The sequence below is a fragment of the Amblyomma americanum genome, chromosome 10 (assembly GCF_052857255.1).
Source record: "Amblyomma americanum isolate KBUSLIRL-KWMA chromosome 10, ASM5285725v1, whole genome shotgun sequence".
Lineage (NCBI taxonomy): Eukaryota > Metazoa > Arthropoda > Arachnida > Ixodida > Ixodidae > Amblyomma > Amblyomma americanum.
In genome coordinates, this window is record NC_135506.1 from 93315900 (window position 1) to 93333935 (window position 18036).

General features: G+C 51.4%; 1 protein-coding gene across 7 annotated transcripts in view; it reads left to right on the top strand.

Moving 5' to 3' along the window:
• LOC144107810 (uncharacterized) overlaps positions 1 to 18036 on the top strand; it is a 60789-nt gene that overhangs the window by 25857 nt on the left and 16896 nt on the right. For 5 of the 7 annotated variants that reach the window (XM_077641006.1, XM_077641003.1, XM_077641004.1 and 2 more), the window contains one exon: positions 12878 to 12917. The exons of the other annotated variants lie outside the window; for them this stretch is intronic. In XM_077641006.1, the coding sequence (XP_077497132.1) occupies positions 12878 to 12917 (40 nt within the window). The remainder of the gene's footprint in view (positions 1 to 12877; positions 12918 to 18036) is intronic. 7 annotated transcript variants of the gene reach the window in all.

Here is an 18036-nt window from a genome sequence, read left to right on the forward strand (position 1 = left end):
CCGGGCCGGCGCCGGTCAGACCTCCTCGCCTCCCAGTTGGGGAGCTCCTCTCCCCGGCTGCCGCGCTTTGACAAGCGTGGGCACCAACATGCACACACACACACACACGCACGCACGACGACACGTGGCACTGAAACCTGCCTGGACGCGCTTGGCGGGAGGCGTTGCGGCAGCGATGAACGGGCCCAAAATGACCGCCACTTTGAACGAAGCCGCGGCGTCCGTTGCATCCGCGCCGGCTATACCGCGCGTCGTAGGCGAGACGTAACAGACCGCCCCGCCGGGAGAAGGAGATCCCGATGGTCAGGGGACTGCATCCGCTGTCCAGAGGGATGTCGCTCGATGATGCTCGTAATCGAAACCGGTCGTCCCTCGACGTTGCTTGAGCGCAGCGCCCAGAGAAGGCCTCGTTCTCGGGTTCAGGATCACATAGGACACTGCAAAGTCACTTCGGGAGAGTTGCCATTTTTGTGCTCGTTCCCAGCAAGCGTTAGAACTACGCCGAAACGCAACCGCTCAGTCAGCAAGCACGAGACAACCCTCACTAAGCTCTGCCAGGCTCTTTCCCCTTTTATACTACTGCCTAGTTCCTTACAGTAGTCAAGCAGCACTCAGAACGCGTCCACAAATTGGAAAATTGCACTAGAAAGCACATAATCACTTTGAAACACTAAACAAAAGCAATTTGTTAAAAATTCCTGCCTCAGGAAGAAAACATCAGTAACAAACAACTTTGAGGCGGATTCCTACGTTAGGGGCTTCGACTTAAGCCATCGGCGTTACCGTTGAGACTCCCCTTTTTGTAACGCACCTGAAAGGAATATTGTTGCAAAGCGAGGCTCCAGCGCAGGGGGCGGCCATTTTTGGGAGAGATGGTCTGCAGCCATTGGAGAGGGCAGTGATCCGTCTCAATGATAAACCTCGAGCCGGCTAGGTAGCATGACAATTTCTGAACGGCCCACACGAGACACGCACACTCTTTCTCGGTGGCGCTGTATGCCTGCTCACGACAGGTCAGCTTACGACTAGCATACAGGACGGGGTGTTCCACTTCTCCATTGTCCCTTTGGCACAGTACAACGCCTATGCCTCGCTCACTAGCATCGCACTGAACAACGAACCCTTTTGTGTAGTCTGGCGATCGTAGCACAGGCTGGCTTGTTAGGGCGCTCTTTAGGGCGCTAAAAGCTCTTTCCTTTGTCTCGCCCCAGACGACTGTTTGGGGCTCTGTTTTTCTTAGAGCATCCGTCAGGGGAGCCGCGATATCGGAGTACCTGGGGATGTACCTCTGATAGTAGCCGGCGACACCTAAGAACGACCGAATATCGGTCTTCGTGCGCGGTTGCGGAAAGTCTCGCACAGCGGCCACCTTTATTTCAGAGGGGCGGCGACGACCCTGTCCAATCACGTGACCGAGGTAGACAACCTCGGCCTGTGCTAATTGGCACTTGGGAGCCTTGACAGTCAAGCCCGCTTCGCGCAGGCGGGTTAGCACCGCCCGCAAGTGTGCCATATGCTCAGACCAGGATGCGGAGAATATCGCTACGTCGTCTAAATACGGTAAAGCGAATTCTTCCTGTCCCCGCAACACTTTGTCCATGAGGCTTGAAAAGCAGTATGGCGCGTTCTTCAAACCAAAACTCAAAACTTTAGGACGGAATGTTCCCATTGGTGAAATGAACGCCGCATACCTACTAGCCTCTTCTGTAAGTGGAATCTGCCAATAACCCCTGACAAGATCTAGGGTGGAAATAAACTGAGCGCTACTAACTTTCTCAAGGCGCTCCTCGATGTTAGGGATCGGATAAATTTGATCCTTAGTGATGGAATTAAGCCTGCGGTAGTCGACGCAAGGACGAGGTTCCTTGCCCGGTACCTCAACTAAAATCAAAGGGGAGGTATAATCACTCTCACCCGCCTCAATAACACCGAGCTGTAGCATTTTCTTTACCTCAGCCTCCATAATATCGCGCTGGCGGGGTGACACCCGGTACGCCTTGGATCGTACTGGCTCTGGGGAGGTAAGTTCTATATCATGAGTAAGGACAGAAGTCCTACCAGGCCTCTCAGAAAACTGCCCTTGAAACTCTTGTAAGAGTTGGTGTAGTTCGGTTTTCTGCTCAGCCGACAGCGGTGCATTAATGATTAAGTCACTAATGACCTGATCAGTGTCTTCCCTGTTCGTCACTGAGCCTAGTCCCGAAAGCTCGACCGGAAGCTCTTCTAACTTGCCCGTGTCGGGCATTTCCTCTCCAGTACCTGGTGCCTTCAACGCTACAGGCTCAATTTTATTCAGTTCGGACGTGCTCTGAATATCAGCTTGCTGCGCCTCCGACCCTTTCTCATTGTTCGACAACGTCGGCCCCGCAACTACCGCCTTTGCAGCGAGCTCCCGAACTCTCGATCTGGTTAAGGCCTGAACGCTAGCCTCACCAAACAAAAGCCCCTTCTCGCGCAGGAGGTGATCGGACCTGTTCGAAAATAGGTACGGGTACTGGGGGGGCAGCATAGATGACACTACGGCCTCCGTCTCAAGTGCTCCGAAAGGTCCTTCAATAAGCACTTTTGCTACGGGCAGACACACGCTATGAGCTTCCACTGCTTGCTTGATCCATGCGCACTCGCCCGTGAACATATCGGGTTCTACGTAACAGGGGTGATATACATCCATTGTAGCTGCGGAATCACGAAGCACTCGGCACTCTTTCCCGTTCACGAGGAAGTCTCGCATGTAAGGCTCGAGAAGCTTCATGTTCTCGTCAGTGCTACATAATGACAAACACACGACTTCTCTTTTTGTTTCTGGACACTGCGCCGAAAAGTGACCCGGCTTCTGGCACGTATAACACACGCGCGCTTGCCTCGTCTCGAACCGCTTTCTGCGTTCGGCTTCGGCTGCCGCCGTCTCCTTACGTTCGGTCGAACTGCTTTCACTCGCATCCGCACTACGTGTGTCCCCCCTTGCTCTCATGGGTGTGAACTTCGCCCTCTCAGACTTGGAGCCAAATTCACCCTTTTGACCGTCCTTAGCTCCGCGAGCCCGACGCGTCACAAACTCCTCGGCTAGCTCGGCGGCTTTAGCCACTGTACTAACGTCTGGCCTATCCAAGACCCAGTACCGCACGTTCTCAGGTAACCGACTATAAAACTGTTCTAGCCCGAAACACTGCAGAATTTTCTCGTGGTCACCAAACGCTGTCTCTTCTTTTAGCCACTCCTGCATGTTTGACATAAGCCTGTAGGCAAACTCTGTATATGACTCACTTCTGCCTTTTTCAATTTCCCGAAACTTCCGACGGAACGCCTCCGCTGACAGCCTGTACTTTTTTAGCAGACTCGATTTCACTTGGTCGAAATCCTCTGCCTCCTCTCTCTTCAAGCGAGTGTTGCAAATAGGTTGCAAGCCCCAAGGGTAGCGTTGACCTGGCGGCCTGGGGCAAAGCTGGAAACATCCGAAGGTCCCGGCAAAGGATGAGTCGACTGGCAACAGAACAACTTGTTTATTCTGGCATCGCAAAAGAGCAGCCGGTCAGGGCGACCACGTTACTCGAAGGAAGAAATCGAAGTCTCTCGTTGGCGTCCGGGGCAGCTCCCTTTATACCCACGGAGTCGAGGGCAAGAAGGAACGGCTTGGGAAGAGGCGTCCGATACGGCGACGCTTGAACATGTCCAGACGTGACGGGCGCGTCCGCCGGGCCGGCGCCGGTCAGGCCTCCTCGCCTCCCAGTTGGGGAGCTCCTCTCCCCGGCTGCCGCGCTTTGACAAGCGTGGGCACCAACATGCACACACACACACACACGCACGCACGACGACACGTGGCACTGAAACCTGCCTGGACGCGCTTGGCGGGAGGCGTTGCGGCAGCGATGAACGGGCCCAAAATGACCGCCACTTTGAACGAAGCCGCGGCGTCCGTTGCATCCGCGCCGGCTATACCGCGCGTCGTAGGCGAGACGTAACAGACCGCCCCGCCGGGAGAAGGAGATCCCGATGGTCAGGGGACTGCATCCGCTGTCCAGAGGGATGTCGCTCGATGATGCTCGTAATCGAAACCGGTCGTCCCTCGACGTTGCTTGAGCGCAGCGCACAGAGAAGGCCTCGTTCTCGGGTTCAGGATCACATAGGACACTGCAAAGTCACTTCGGGAGAGTTGCCATTTTTGTGCTCGTTCCCAGCAAGCGTTAGAACTACGCCGAAACGCAACCGCTCAGTCAGCAAGCACGAGACAACCCTCACTAAGCTCTGCCAGGCTCTTTCCCCTTTTATACTACTGCCTAGTTCCTTACAGTAGTCAAGCAGCACTCAGAACGCGTCCACAAATTGGAAAATTGCACTAGAAAGCACATAATCACTTTGAAACACTAAACAAAAGCAATTTGTTAAAAATTCCTGCCTCAGGAAGAAAACATCAGTAACAAACAACTTTGAGGCGGATTCCTACGTTAGGGGCTTCGACTTAAGCCATCGGCGTTACCGTTGAGACTCCCCTTTTTGTAACGCACCTGAAAGGAATATTGTTGCAAAGCGAGGCTACAGCGCAGGGGGCGGCCATTTTTGGGAGAGATGGTCTGCAGCCATTGGAGAGGGCAGTGATCCGTCTCAATGATAAACCTCGAGCCGGCTAGGTAGCATGACAATTTCTGAACGGCCCACACGAGACACGCACACTCTTTCTCGGTGGCGCTGTATGCCTGCTCACGACAGGTCAGCTTACGACTAGCATACAGGACGGGGTGTTCCACTTCTCCATTGTCCCTTTGGCACAGTACAACGCCCATGCCTCGCTCACTAGCATCGCACTGAACAACGAACCCTTTTGTGTAGTCTGGCGATCGTAGCACAGGCTGGCTTGTTAGGGCGCTCTTTAGGGCGCTAAAAGCTCTTTCCTTTGTCTCGCCCCAGACGACTGTTTGGGGCTCTGTTTTTCTTAGAGCATCCGTCAGGGGAGCCGCGATATCGGAGTACCTGGGGATGTACCTCTGATAGTAGCCGGCGACACCTAAGAACGACCGAATATCGGTCTTCGTGCGCGGTTGCGGAAAGTCTCGCACAGCGGCCACCTTTATTTCAGAGGGGCGGCGACGACCCTGTCCAATCACGTGACCGAGGTAGACAACCTCAGCCTGTGCTAATTGGCACTTGGGAGCCTTGACAGTCAAGCCCGCTTCGCGCAGGCGGGTTAGCACTGCCCGCAAGTGTGCCATATGCTCAGACCAGGATGCGGAGAATATCGCTACGTCGTCTAAATACGGTAAAGCGAATTCTTCCTGTCCCCGCAACACTTTGTCCATGAGGCTTGAAAAGCAGTATGGCGCGTTCTTCAAACCAAAACTCAAAACTTTAGGACGGAATGTTCCCATTGGTGAAATGAACGCCGCATACCTACTAGCCTCTTCTGTAAGTGGAATCTGCCAATAACCCATAACAAGATCTGGGGTGGAAATAAACTGAGCGCTACTAACTTTCTCAAGGCGCTCCTCGATGTTAGGGATCGGATAAATTTGATCCTTAGTGATGGAATTAAGCCTGCGGTAGTCGACGCAAGGACGAGGTTCCTTGCCCGGTACCTCAACTAAAATCAAAGGGGAGGTATAATCATTCTCACCCGCCTCAATAACACCGAGCTGTAGCATTTTCTTTACCTCAGCCTCCATAATATCGCGCTGGCGGGGTGACACCCGGTACGCCTTGGATCGTACTGGCTCTGGGGAGGTAAGTTCTATATCATGAGTAAGGACAGAAGTCCTACCAGGCCTCTCAGAAAACTGCCCTTGAAACTCTTGTAAGAGTTGGTGTAGTTCGGTTTTCTGCTCAGCCGACAGCGGTGCATTAATGATTAAGTCACTAATGACCTGATCAGTGTCTTCCCTGTTCGTCACTGAGCCTAGTCCCGAAAGCTCGACCGGAAGCTCTTCTAACTTGCCCGTGTCGGGCATTTCCTCTCCAGTACCTGGTGCCTTCAACGCTACAGGCTCAATTTTATTCAGTTCGGACGTGCTCTGAATATCAGCTTGCTGCGCCTCCGACCCTTTCTCATTGTTCGACAACGTCGGCCCCGCAACTACCGCCTTTGCAGCGAGCTCCCGAACTCTCGATCTGGTTAAGGCCTGAACGCTAGCCTCACCAAACAAAAGCCCCTTCTCGCGCAGGAGGTGATCGGACCTGTTCGAAAATAGGTACAGGTACTGGGGGGGGCAGCATAGATGACACTACGGCCTCCGTCTTAAGTGCTCCGAAAGGTCCTTCAATAAGCACTTTTGCTACGGGCAGACACACGCTATGAGCTTCCAAGGCTTGCTTGATCCATGCGCACTCGCCCGTGAACATATCGGGTTCTACGTAGGAGGGGTGAACTACATCCATTGTAGCTGCGGAATCACGAAGCACTCGGCACTCTTTCCCGTTCACGAGGAAGTCTCGCATGTAAGGCTCGAGAAGCTTCATGTTCTCGTCAGTGCTGCATAATGACAAAAACACGACTTTTGTTTTTGTTTCCGGACACTGCGCCGAAAAGTGACCCGGCTTCTGGCACGAATAACACAGGCGCGCTTGCCTCCTCTCGAACCGCTTTCTGCGTTCGGCTTCGGCTGCCGCCGTCTCCTTACGTTCGGTCGGACTGCTTTCACTCGCATCCGCACTACGTGTGTCCCCCCTTGCTCTCATGGGTGTGAACTTCGGACTCTCAGACTTGGAGCCAAATTCACCCTTTTGACCGTCCTTAGCTCCGCGAGCCCGACGCGTCACAAACTCCTCGGCTAGCTCGGCGGCTTTAGCCACTGTACTAACGTCTGGCCTATCCAAGACCCAGTACCGCACGTTCTCAGGTAACCGACTATAAAACTGTTCCAGCCCGAAACACTGCAGAATTTTCTCGTGGTCACCAAACGCTTTCTCTTCTTTGAGCCACTCCTGCATGTTTGACATAAGCCTGTAGGCAAACTCTGTATATGACTCATTTCTGCCTTTTTCATTTTCCCGAAACTTCCGACGGAACGCCTCCGCTGACAGCCTGTACTTTTTTAGCAGACTTGATTTCACTTGGTCGAAATCCTCTGCCTCCTCTCTCTTCAAGCGAGCGACTACGTCGGCCGCCTCGCCGGGTAACAAAGTGAGCAAGCGCTGTGGCCACGTTTCCCGAGAGAACCCCTGCTTCTCGCACGTTCGCTCAAAGTTAACCAGGAACAAACCAATGTCCTCTCCAAGCTTAAACGGCCGCATCAGGTCAGTCATTTTGAACGATACCCGTTCTCCTGCACCGTGTGCCTGACTTCCATTACGAGCGCGTTCCATCTCTACCTCGAGACGCTTCATTTCCAAAGCGTGTTGACGGTCGCGCTCGTCTTTCTCTTTTTGTTCTTTAAGTTCGCGCTCGTCTTTCTCTTTTTGCTCCCTCTCCTCAATGGTCTCAAGGCATTCCGACAGCTCGTCATCCTCAGCCTCCAACTCAAGAATAGCCCTTAGCAGTTCTGGTTTTCTGAGTTTGTCTGAGACATTCAGACCCACCTCTCTTGCAAGCTCCAGCAATTTCGGTTTGCGCAACGACTTCAAATCCATGGCTGCTCCGAATGCTGCTTTCTCTACTGCCTACTATTGTCTTGCAGCAAGCTAACCCGGCAGCAACGACAACCACAATTACCAGCTCTGTTTCTGACACTAACAAAAGCCTGGCAAAACTCAGAAGAAGAAAGTCCCGCACTCACCAAACATCGCAGCCAAGAATTCAGTGCAGTCGTTCCGCTGCAGGCAACCAGTCATCACACAGGGCTCGTTGCACTGCTCCCGGATGGTCGTTGTGCTGCTCAGCATACAGTTGACCGCATATCTTCGCTGCTGGCCTCCGTTGTCGGGATCTCACCGCTGGCAACCAGTTGTTGCAAATGGGTTGCAAGCCCCAAGGGTAGCGTTGGCCTGGCGGCCTGGGGCAAAGCTGGAAACATCCGAAGGTCCCGGCAAAGGATGAGTCGACTGGCAACAGAACAACTTGTTTATTCTGGCATCGCAAAAGAGCAGCCGGTCAGGGCGACCACGTTACTCGAAGGAAGAAATCGAAGTCTCTCGTTGGCGTCCGGGGCAGCTCCCTTTATACCCACGGAGTCGAGGGCAAGAAGGAACGGCTTGGGAAGAGGCGTCCGATACGGCGACGCTTGAACATGTCCAGACGTGACGGGCGCGTCCGCCGGGCCGGCGCCGGTCAGACCTCCTCGCCTCCCAGTTGGGGAGCTCCTCTCCCCGGCTGCCGCGCTTTGACAAGCGTGGGCACCAACATGCACACACACACACACGCACGCACGACGACACGTGGCACTGAAACCTGCCTGGACGCGCTTGGCGGGAGGCGTTGCGGCAGCGATGAACGGGCCCAAAATGACCGCCACTTTGAACGAAGCCGCGGCGTCCGTTGCATCCGCGCCGGCTATACCGCGCGTCGTAGGCGAGACGTAACACGAGCGACTACGTCGGCCGCCTCGCCGGGTAACAAAGTGAGCAAGCGCTGTGGCCACGTTTCCGGAGAGAACCCCTGCTTCTCGCACGTTCGCTCAAAGTTAACCAGGAACAAACCAATGTCCTCTCCAAGCTTAAACGGCCGCATCAGGTCAGTCACTTTGAACGATACCCGTTCTCCTGCACCGTGTGCCTGACTTCCATTACGAGCGCGTTCCATCTCTACCTCGAGACGCTTCATTTCCAAAGCGTGTTGACGGTCGCGCTCTTCTTTCTCTTTTTGCTCTTTACGTTCGCGCTCCTCTTTTTGCTCTTTACGTTCGCGCTCGTCTTTCTCTTTTTCTTGTTGTTCTTTACTTTCGCGCTCGTCTTTCTCTTTTTGCTCCCTCTCCTCAATGGTCTCAAGGCATTCCGACAGCTCGTCATCCTCAGCCCCCAACTCAAGAATAGCCCTTAGCAGTTCTGGTTTTCTGAGTTTGTCTGAGACATCCAGACCCAACTCTCTTGCAAGCTCCAGCAATTTCGGTTTGCGCAACGACTTCAAATCCATGGCTGCTCCGAATGCTGCTTTCTCTACTGCCTACTATTGTCTTACCGCAAACTAACCCGGCAGCAACGACAACCACAATTACCAGCTCTGTTTCTGACACTAACAAAAGCCTGGCAAAACTCAGAAGAAGAAAGTCCCGCACTCACCAAACCTCGCAGCCAAGAATTCAGCGCAGTCGTTCCGCTGCAGGCAACCAGTCATCACACAGGGCTCGTTGCACTGCTCCCGGATGGACGTTGTGCTGCTCAGCATACAGTTGACCGCATATCTTCGCTGCTGGCCTCCGTTGTCGGGATCTCAGCGCTGGCAACCAGTTGTTGCAAATGGGCTGCAAGCCCCAAGGGTAGCGTTGGCCTGGCGGCCTGGGGCACAGCTGGAAACATCCGAAGGCCCCGGCAAAGGATGAGTCGACTGGCAACAGAACAACTTGTTTATTCTGGCATCGCAAAAGAGCAGCCGGTCAGGGCGACCACGTTACTCGAAGGAAGAAATCGAAGTCTCTCTTTGGCGTCCGGGGCAGCTGCTTTTATACCCACGGAGTCGAGGGCAAGAAGGAACGGCTCGGGATGAGTCGCACTAGACGGCGACGCACGGACATGTTGAGACGTGAAGTGACGCGTCCGCCGGGCCGGCGCCGGTCAGACCTCCTCGCCTCCCAGTTGGGGAGCTCCTCTCCCCGGCTGCCGCCCTTTGACAAGCGTGGGCACCAACATGCACACACACACACACGCACACACGACGACACGTGGCATTGAAACCTGCCTGGACGCGCTTGGCGGGAGGCGTTACGGCAGCACTGAACGGGCCCAAAATGACCGCCACTTTGAACGAAGCCCCGGCGTCCGTTGCATCCGCGCCGGCTATACCGCGCGTCGTAGGCGAAACGTAACACCACGGACGTAGGCACTGTAGCTGCACCAAGCATTATTTCCGCACAATTATTTGCTTAAAAAAACGGCAAATGCTACTGGCGCCTACGCAGAACCATTCAATCCACCGTCCAATAAAGCGTATAAACGTCAGACTACCACCGAAGGCTCTAACGCGGAATGTGCGCAAACGGTCTTTCAACAAAGAATGCATCCAGTGCATCGAGGAACGCGCTAACATGATTGCGCAATGAAGCGCAATATACGTCATCAACTGCATAGAGAGTCCAAGGGCTCTCAGAGAATCTATTGAACTAAGCATGCACGACATCACTTCAGCCAGTTAGGACGCAATAAAACAGCTGCATTACCCACGTTTTGAGGTAATCGTCCGCCAGGAACACTAACATATTATTCATGCCTACAAATAGTGCAGGACATACTAAGTAGTACAGGCAGAACATGTCTGCAAGTTCAGGTAGTACAGCAGTACAACAAACAGCTGTCTACAAGCTACGGACAGTCGCTTGCAACAGATGTCACTGCGCTAGTCATAAGGCACTAGTCATTCATCGGGCGGAAAAAACCTTCACCCAGACATGTGGACGCCTACACGACCGCACGTTAAATATCGTAACAAATATATGCCGAAACATCAGAAATTCAAATAAAAAGATTATGTTTCGCTATAAAAGATTTATATCGCTTCACAATTCAGAATAATTCTTTTATTGGTGGAAATGTTTTAATAATAATAATAATAATAATAATAATAATAATTGGTTTTTGGTGGAAAGGAAATGGCGCAGTATCTGTCTCATATATCGAATGTTTTACTCAACACCGACTTTTGAGCCGTACTACGAAGTAGGATAAACAGTTAATTCGCTACCTGTTACATGTAGTAAAGCTTCCAACATTCGACATCGACATCAAAATCTCATTTCTCATCACGCACGATGGTTTTGTTCTGTCACTGCGCAAGAACTTGTTGTTGTGTTTTTTTTTTGCAGACTTACAATGTTAGTGGATGGGGTAGAATTTCGAAAACGGCGTTCTTAAAAGACTGGCTCTTCTTTCTGAATGCACACAATGCACAAAACTGAACGCACACAATACAGTCCTTCCACGATTAAAATATAGAGCCTCTTGAACCTACGCTAGTGAGTGTAAGCTTTTACGCAACAAACTTCCAGAGACTGCACAAAAGAGTGTTGTACTACATGTAGGACGCTAGGCATATATTAATCAATCAATCAATCAATCAATCAATTCAATTTTATTTTCACCAAAATAAAGTATACATGGAGAAAAAGGAGGGTAGGAGAAAAAGCTGCACAATAGCACATATGAGCTAACAGCGGTAGCCCTCACCTTGGCATTGGCGCCTGTCTTCGGCAATTAGGAAAAAAGACCTCTACAGACTTCGGCGACATCTTAGCCGGAGATAAAAAAAGCATATTTAGAAATATATTCCTGCGTTTGTCTCTACTGTGTGTGTGTTCTGTTTGTCCAGCATGGAGTTCGTGACAGCGCCCCCTTTGGCCCTTGGCATTTTCGCCGAACGAGGAATGTCGTCCTAAATTGCGTGGAGTTAATTCATTCGAGAATACCATAAGTTTCAATGATGGTGCCGGCAGAAATGAAGTGAAAATCTGCCGTGTTGCATGTCAAAGGAATGTTTCGTCATCAGAACCACATGCACCAGTGCTAGCGTGTACACGACATTTCTTTTATTGTCATATTTTTGTCGCGCTGTGCGTAATTACCATGAAAAAATCCTGGCTCGCAGTGCATATAGCTGACATATATTGTCATAGACTAAAACAAGTCGAAGCGGGAAGTGGCGCGGGCCGTACCGCGGTAAGGAGGGGGTGGCGATGGAGGTTGCGGGCAACCCTCACCATCGTGATCCTGGCGCTTCGTCGTCATGCGTCTGCATTGGTAGTTGGCCGCGTGTTCCTGATCCATGCCGCCCGGATATCTCCAGCCTACCGCACCGCAACCGACCTCGCCGTTCGCCCCAGCCCCCTCCTACACCCCGACCGGAACACAACGACCGGACCTTATAACCTCACCGACCCTAGAAGCCGCCCACATGTGAGACACAGCCCCTCTGCCCATGCCGTTCGGTGCGTCCATGGGCTTCGGCAGTCAGGTCCTGGTGACTTGTGGCCCAGAAGCTTTGTGGGCCAGCGCTGATCCGATCGTCCTCTCATCCACCGTGGTGGCAAGCTCTTCACCTTTTTCCTTTTTCCCTCAACCATTCCTTCGCGTGAACCCAGAGTCATGCCGTACTTAACATCGTAAAAATACACTTCTAGTTGGCGACCGGGACGGTCGCTCCGTGTGCCCGGATCATGTAACGGACCAGAAGTAGACGAAGCGGCTATTGGCGTGGGCAGAAGCGCTCTTACTAGGCCCGCTGCCATTACATCCTTCCATCACTATATGTCATGTCCATTTGTCTTCATGGGCTTGCCTTCACGTAACCATATCATTCGATCCAGCCGGTCAAATTAACGCAAAAATTACGAAATTCTTTATGACCACAAATCGAGGCAAACCGTACGATTTTTTTTTACTAAAAGGTGATGTCCGGCCTACTGCTACACATGCTACAAAAGTAAATTTTAGCACTGCTACAGTACGCACATTTTTTTAAAGCTTTCGGGCCTATTTTGTGTTTCGGCTTGCGTCACAATATAAAAGGTAATCAAGTTGTTGCAATATGTTTTTACCAAAATTCTTTTATAAGATGTTGCTCACGCTGCTGAAAAATGTCTACTCTAAGGTCATAATAAGAAGTGGTCACATAGCTTGCGAAAGACGGCCCGTTCTTCGTACATCCATTTTGTCAAGCCTCTCGTCTTCAAAATTCCTAAGCGCAAGTGTGCTAGTTACATATTTTGCGAATCAATTAATGATTTTTGCAAATAATCGTCTCTATCAATAGTAGAATGGCTCAGGTAAGCCTACCGCTCTGAAAACATCAAATTTTCTTCTTATCTTCCAGTGCCGCCGCCGATGAATGTGGACAGTGAGGAAAGTATCAGGTAAGAACAGCGCCTCCATTATCAACAAAACGTACGTGATGGAAATGATATTATACAGTGGTCGGAAAGCCGCATTATCCGGGAATTTCGCGACCCAATATACGGGCTAAGAACACTAAATGGCTTACAGTCGTTCGCATCTTGACATCGATACTAGCCCTTTAAAAATGCCCGTTTCTTTTTTGACCCACCTTGCGGAATATCCACGAGACTGATACTTTGGAATTCTGTACTGTACGGAATTTTAGTGAGTCTAGCAGCATTTATGCACGGTTAAAAGGACACTGCTCCGTTTTTTTTCTTAGCAAACACGGGTTCTGCGGCTTTTTCTGGGTGAGTCCGGCGCCGAAAGGTGCAATTATTGCTGACAACATTCAGATCGGAGATGTCGGCGGCATAAAGAGCCACCCAAAACGTCCTTCTTGGATTGTACCTGCTTTCAGCGTGACGTCTTTTGCCCGTCACCAGCTTCCTCAGTAGAGAGGAAAGGGCATCGGCATCCCCAGTTCATCAACACATGTCCTCGATGGCGGGGTAATGGGGCAGATGCCATGAGCGCGGTCTGCGGGTTACAGAACCACTCTTCACCTTTTATAGCACATGACCACTGTGCCTACACTAGTACTTCCGGGAAGCGCAAGAGATGACCTGCATCTTCATCAAGAGAGCCCAAGGAAAGCAGAAGGCTATTTCGAGAAGCAATACGAAGAATTCGTGCTGAAAAAAAAAATCAGCTTCAGCTCCTGAAGACTCAGCCAAAGGGACTAATGTCGGCAGTGTGTTTGATACGTTTGCATCGGGTAGTCAGCTCTATTTCTCCACTGAACTATGAATTTGAAATCGATGACAGCAGTGGTAAAGACATCGCTGACATCGACAAACATTGCCCTACCATAGCCCAATCGTTGAGCTTGACCAACCTTGATTTGTGAACTAGCTTCTTGTCGGCAAAGGTTATGTTGTTCAGTGCGGGACAGGTATAATATTTCCTTGTAAATATTATATCTGGTATATAGATTCATATCCTGTGCAGATAAGCTTGCGTACACAGTTCAAAATGCGTCGAGTTTTCATGTCTTCTATAAGTCAGCGCAAAAATACGGACGTACAAAAGATACGACACCAAAACTTTTCGTATTGCTGAATAGTCGAGCCTTCAAAACCCGGTCATACCATGAAATGGCAAAGAGCCTCAGTAGGCCCTGTACTTGTGAGAGCGCGAAGGAAAATATTTAAGCCTGATGCTCTCTCAGGTCTGCGTCATAGGGGTGTAGTTGCTTCGCTTCAGAAAGCCTTCCTAAACTAACGGCTACAACGTAGTTGTCAGCCTTGATAATAAATTTTATGGCATGCTTTTTTTTTACTTCATAGTTGACTCAGCAATTATATCGCCACCAATTATTTACGTTATGTTTTATAAAAAAGAACGATGCTGTGGGCTGTATAGGCCTTATATTGCTACAGTACATCGATAAAAAACGTGCGAATAAGCATTAAATGTAATAGGATCTATTAATAATATACTTTCGATAAAGAGCTGAAAAACGCAAAAAAAAATAACATTTTTCGAATGTGTTTTCGTTTGCGGCGGATCAATAGGTTATAGTGAATATATATATATATATATATATATATATATATATATATATATATATATATATATATATATATATATATATATATATATATATATATATATTGTCACCGATAAACGGTCGAAGCACTCAAACCAGGTTTAATTACACGTGCTGGGAGTGCAAGACGGCAGGGAGCTCGAGCGAGGAAGAAGACAATGCCTCTACCCCCTCGAGTACGCAAGGCATGGCAAGTCCCATCTAAAACAGTTAGGTCGCGGTATGGCGCCACTGGATTGCTTGGTATTGTGACATTACTCCCCATCTCTGAAGCGCAATGACTCGGGGCCGCAACAATGAGAAGCAGGAAGGCAAGGGACGGCGAATGTTCCCGCAGCTGGTGTACGCTAGCGGGCGTGGTAAGGCTTCATCCGTGCGACATGTACGACTTCGGGGGTCGGCCGTCTAGAGGAGCGAACTGTTCCCTTTGGGAGAACTTCATAGTTCACCTCACTGACTTGGCGGAGTACCTCGCAGGGCCCAAAATATCGGCGCAGAAGCTTTTCGCAGCGCCCACGCATGCGGATTGGGCTCCAAACCCAGACTTGTTCGCCGGGCTGGTAACTAACAGCTCAATGGCGGAGGTTATAGCGGCAAGCGTCGAGGGCTTGCTGGTGCCGGATGCGCTGTCGGGTGAGGTGGCGGGCTGCCTCGGCGTCACGAACGAATTGGGCAGCACCCATAACAGTTGAGGTACTACTAGTCGAGAGCAGCATGGCGTCCAGCATGGTTGTAGCTTCGCGGCCATGCACTGAACGGAATGGAGTGAAGCGTATCGTTTCTTGTAGAGCAGTGTTATAGGCAAATGTGACGTAAGGGAGTATGGCGTCCCAGCTGCGGTGGTCTGCGTCGACATACATGTAAATCATGTCGGCGATCGTCTTGTTGAGCCGTTCGGTTAGTCCGTTCGTTTGAGGGTGGTAAGCTGTTGTTTTGCGCTGAATTGTGCCGCTAAGAGGCGTAACCTCCTGCGTAAGGGCCGAGGTGAACGCCGTTCCGCTGTCAGTTACAACGATGATGGGTGCACCATGACGAAGCACAATATTTTGAACGAGAAAGTTCGCAATTTCGTCAGCGGTACCACGAGGGAGAGCTTTAGTTTCACAGTACCGGCTGAGGTAGTCGGTGGCGACCACAATGTAGCGGTTACCCAGCGAGGACTCCGGAAATGGGCCGAGTAAGTCCATGCCGACTTGATGGAAGGGGACTTGTGGCGGTTGAGTAGGCTACAGTAGTCCGGCTGGCTTAGTCGGCGGCGTCTTGCGACGTTGGCACTCGCGGCAAGTTCTGACGTAACGCTGGACAATTGCAGCAACCCTGGCCCAGTAGTACTTTTGGCGTATCCGCGCCAAAGTGCGGGAAAAACCCAGGTGACCAGAAGATGGGTCATCATGGCGCGCCTGCAGGACTTCGTCGCGCAAGGCCGCAGGTACGACGAGCAGATAGGCAGCTTCCGTCGGGTTGTAGTTTTTCTTATACAGAACGCCATCACGAAAACAGAATGACAGCCCACGTGAGAAGATTCGCGGGGCGGGCGACGCAGCGCTTCCTTCAAGATACCCAATGAGAGGCCGTAGTTCACTGTCGTTCCTTTGGCGTTTAGTGAGGACGGAGGTGGAGATAGCGCCGAGAAAAACAGAATGGTCGTCGGGATCAGCTCGGTTGTCCTCGATAGGAGCACGAGACAGACAGTCGGCATCACTGTGCTTCCTGCCGAACTTATACACGATGGTAACATCGAACTCTTGAAGGCGAAGGCTCCAGCGTGCAAGCCGCCCTGAGGGATCTTTGAGGTTCGCCAGCCAACACAGCGAATGGTGATCACTGACGACTCTAAAAGGGCGGCCGTATAAGTACGGCGAAATTTGGTCACTGCCCACAGAATTCCCAGGCATTCTTTATCAGTAGTGGAATAGTTCGCCTCCGAGCGTGACAAGGTGCGGCTTGCGTATGCGATGACACGTTCGATACCATCCTGCCACTGCACAAGGACTGCACCGAGGCCGATGTTGCTGGCGTCGGTGTGCATTTAAGTGTCGGCTGACTCATCGAAGTGGCCAAGGATGGGCGTACTCTGGAGACGAGTGCGGAGGTCTTCGAAGGCCTGTTGTTGCTCCTGGCCCCAAAGGAACGGTTCGGCGCCTTTCGTGAGGCGGGTGAGGGGCTCAGCGATCTGGGAGAAGTTTGGCACAAAACGCCGATAATAGGCGTAGAGACCCAGAAAGCGGCGCACACTGCGCTAATCGGTTGGCACAGGCAAAACAGCGATGGCGGCTGTCTTATCGGGGCCAGGGCTGACTCCCTTAGCGCTCACGATGTGGCCGAGAAACTTCAACTCCTGGAAGGCGAAGTGACACTTTTCGGGCTTGAGGGAAAGACCGGCCGAACGAATTGCTGCGAACACAGCGCGCAGGCGCCTCAGGTGCTCTTCGAACGTGGCGGAGAAGATGACTACGTCATCTAGGTACACTAAGTAGGACTGCCATTTCAAATCGGCAAGCACGGTGTCCATTATCCGCTGAAAGGCAGCAGGAGCCGAGCACAGGCCGAAAGGAAGCACCCGGAATTCGTACAGACCATCCGGTGTAATAAAGGCGGTCTTTTTCCGGTCGCGTTCGTCCACCTCGATTTGCCAATAGCCACTTCATAAATCTAGCGACGAGAAGTATGTGGCGTGGCGTAACCGGTCCAGGGAGTCATCAATGCGTGGCAGAGGATAAACGTCTTTTTTGGTGACTTCGTTTAGACTCCTGTAATCAACACAGAACCATAGGGTTCCATCTTTCTTCGCCACTAGAACAACAGGAGATGCCCACAGGCTCGTCGACGGTTGTATCACGTCGTTTTGGAGCATTTCTTGAACTTGTCGGCGAGTGGCATCCCTTTCCTTCGAAGAGATCCGCTAAGACGGCTGGCATAACGGTCGTTGGTTTATGAGCGGAGTCTGCCCAACCTTGGAGGTCGAGTCAAAAACAGTCGCACAAAGATTCGATAATGCTCTCGAAGCAGCGTTTCTTATTAGACGGGAGGTTCGGGTTCATGTCGGTTTTTATGGGAGTGGTCGGTGCCTTCACTGATGCCGGGATTTCGGACAGCGCGTGTTGTCGCGCGAATTCGCTAAGTTCTTCGAAATACGCTATAGCTGTTTTGCCAGGCAAACACTGGGGTTCAGAACCAAAATTGCTCACTAAAATTTTGGTTCGCCCACTGTTCAATTCAATAATTCCACGAGCTAGACAGACTTGCCGACCAAGGAGCAGCGACATGTTGGTTTCAGCGATGCCACGAATTCTGGTGCTGTTATCGCACTCTACAGTAACAAACATGCTGGATCTTGATGGGATCAAAACGTGGTCGTCACAGACGCATAACTTAACCCTGCGTGGCTCGGTATCGTCGTCGACAGGACATTGGGTGGAAAACGACACGATTAGCTCCTGGAGGTTGATAACGGCACCGTACTCTTGAAGGAAAACCAAACCGAG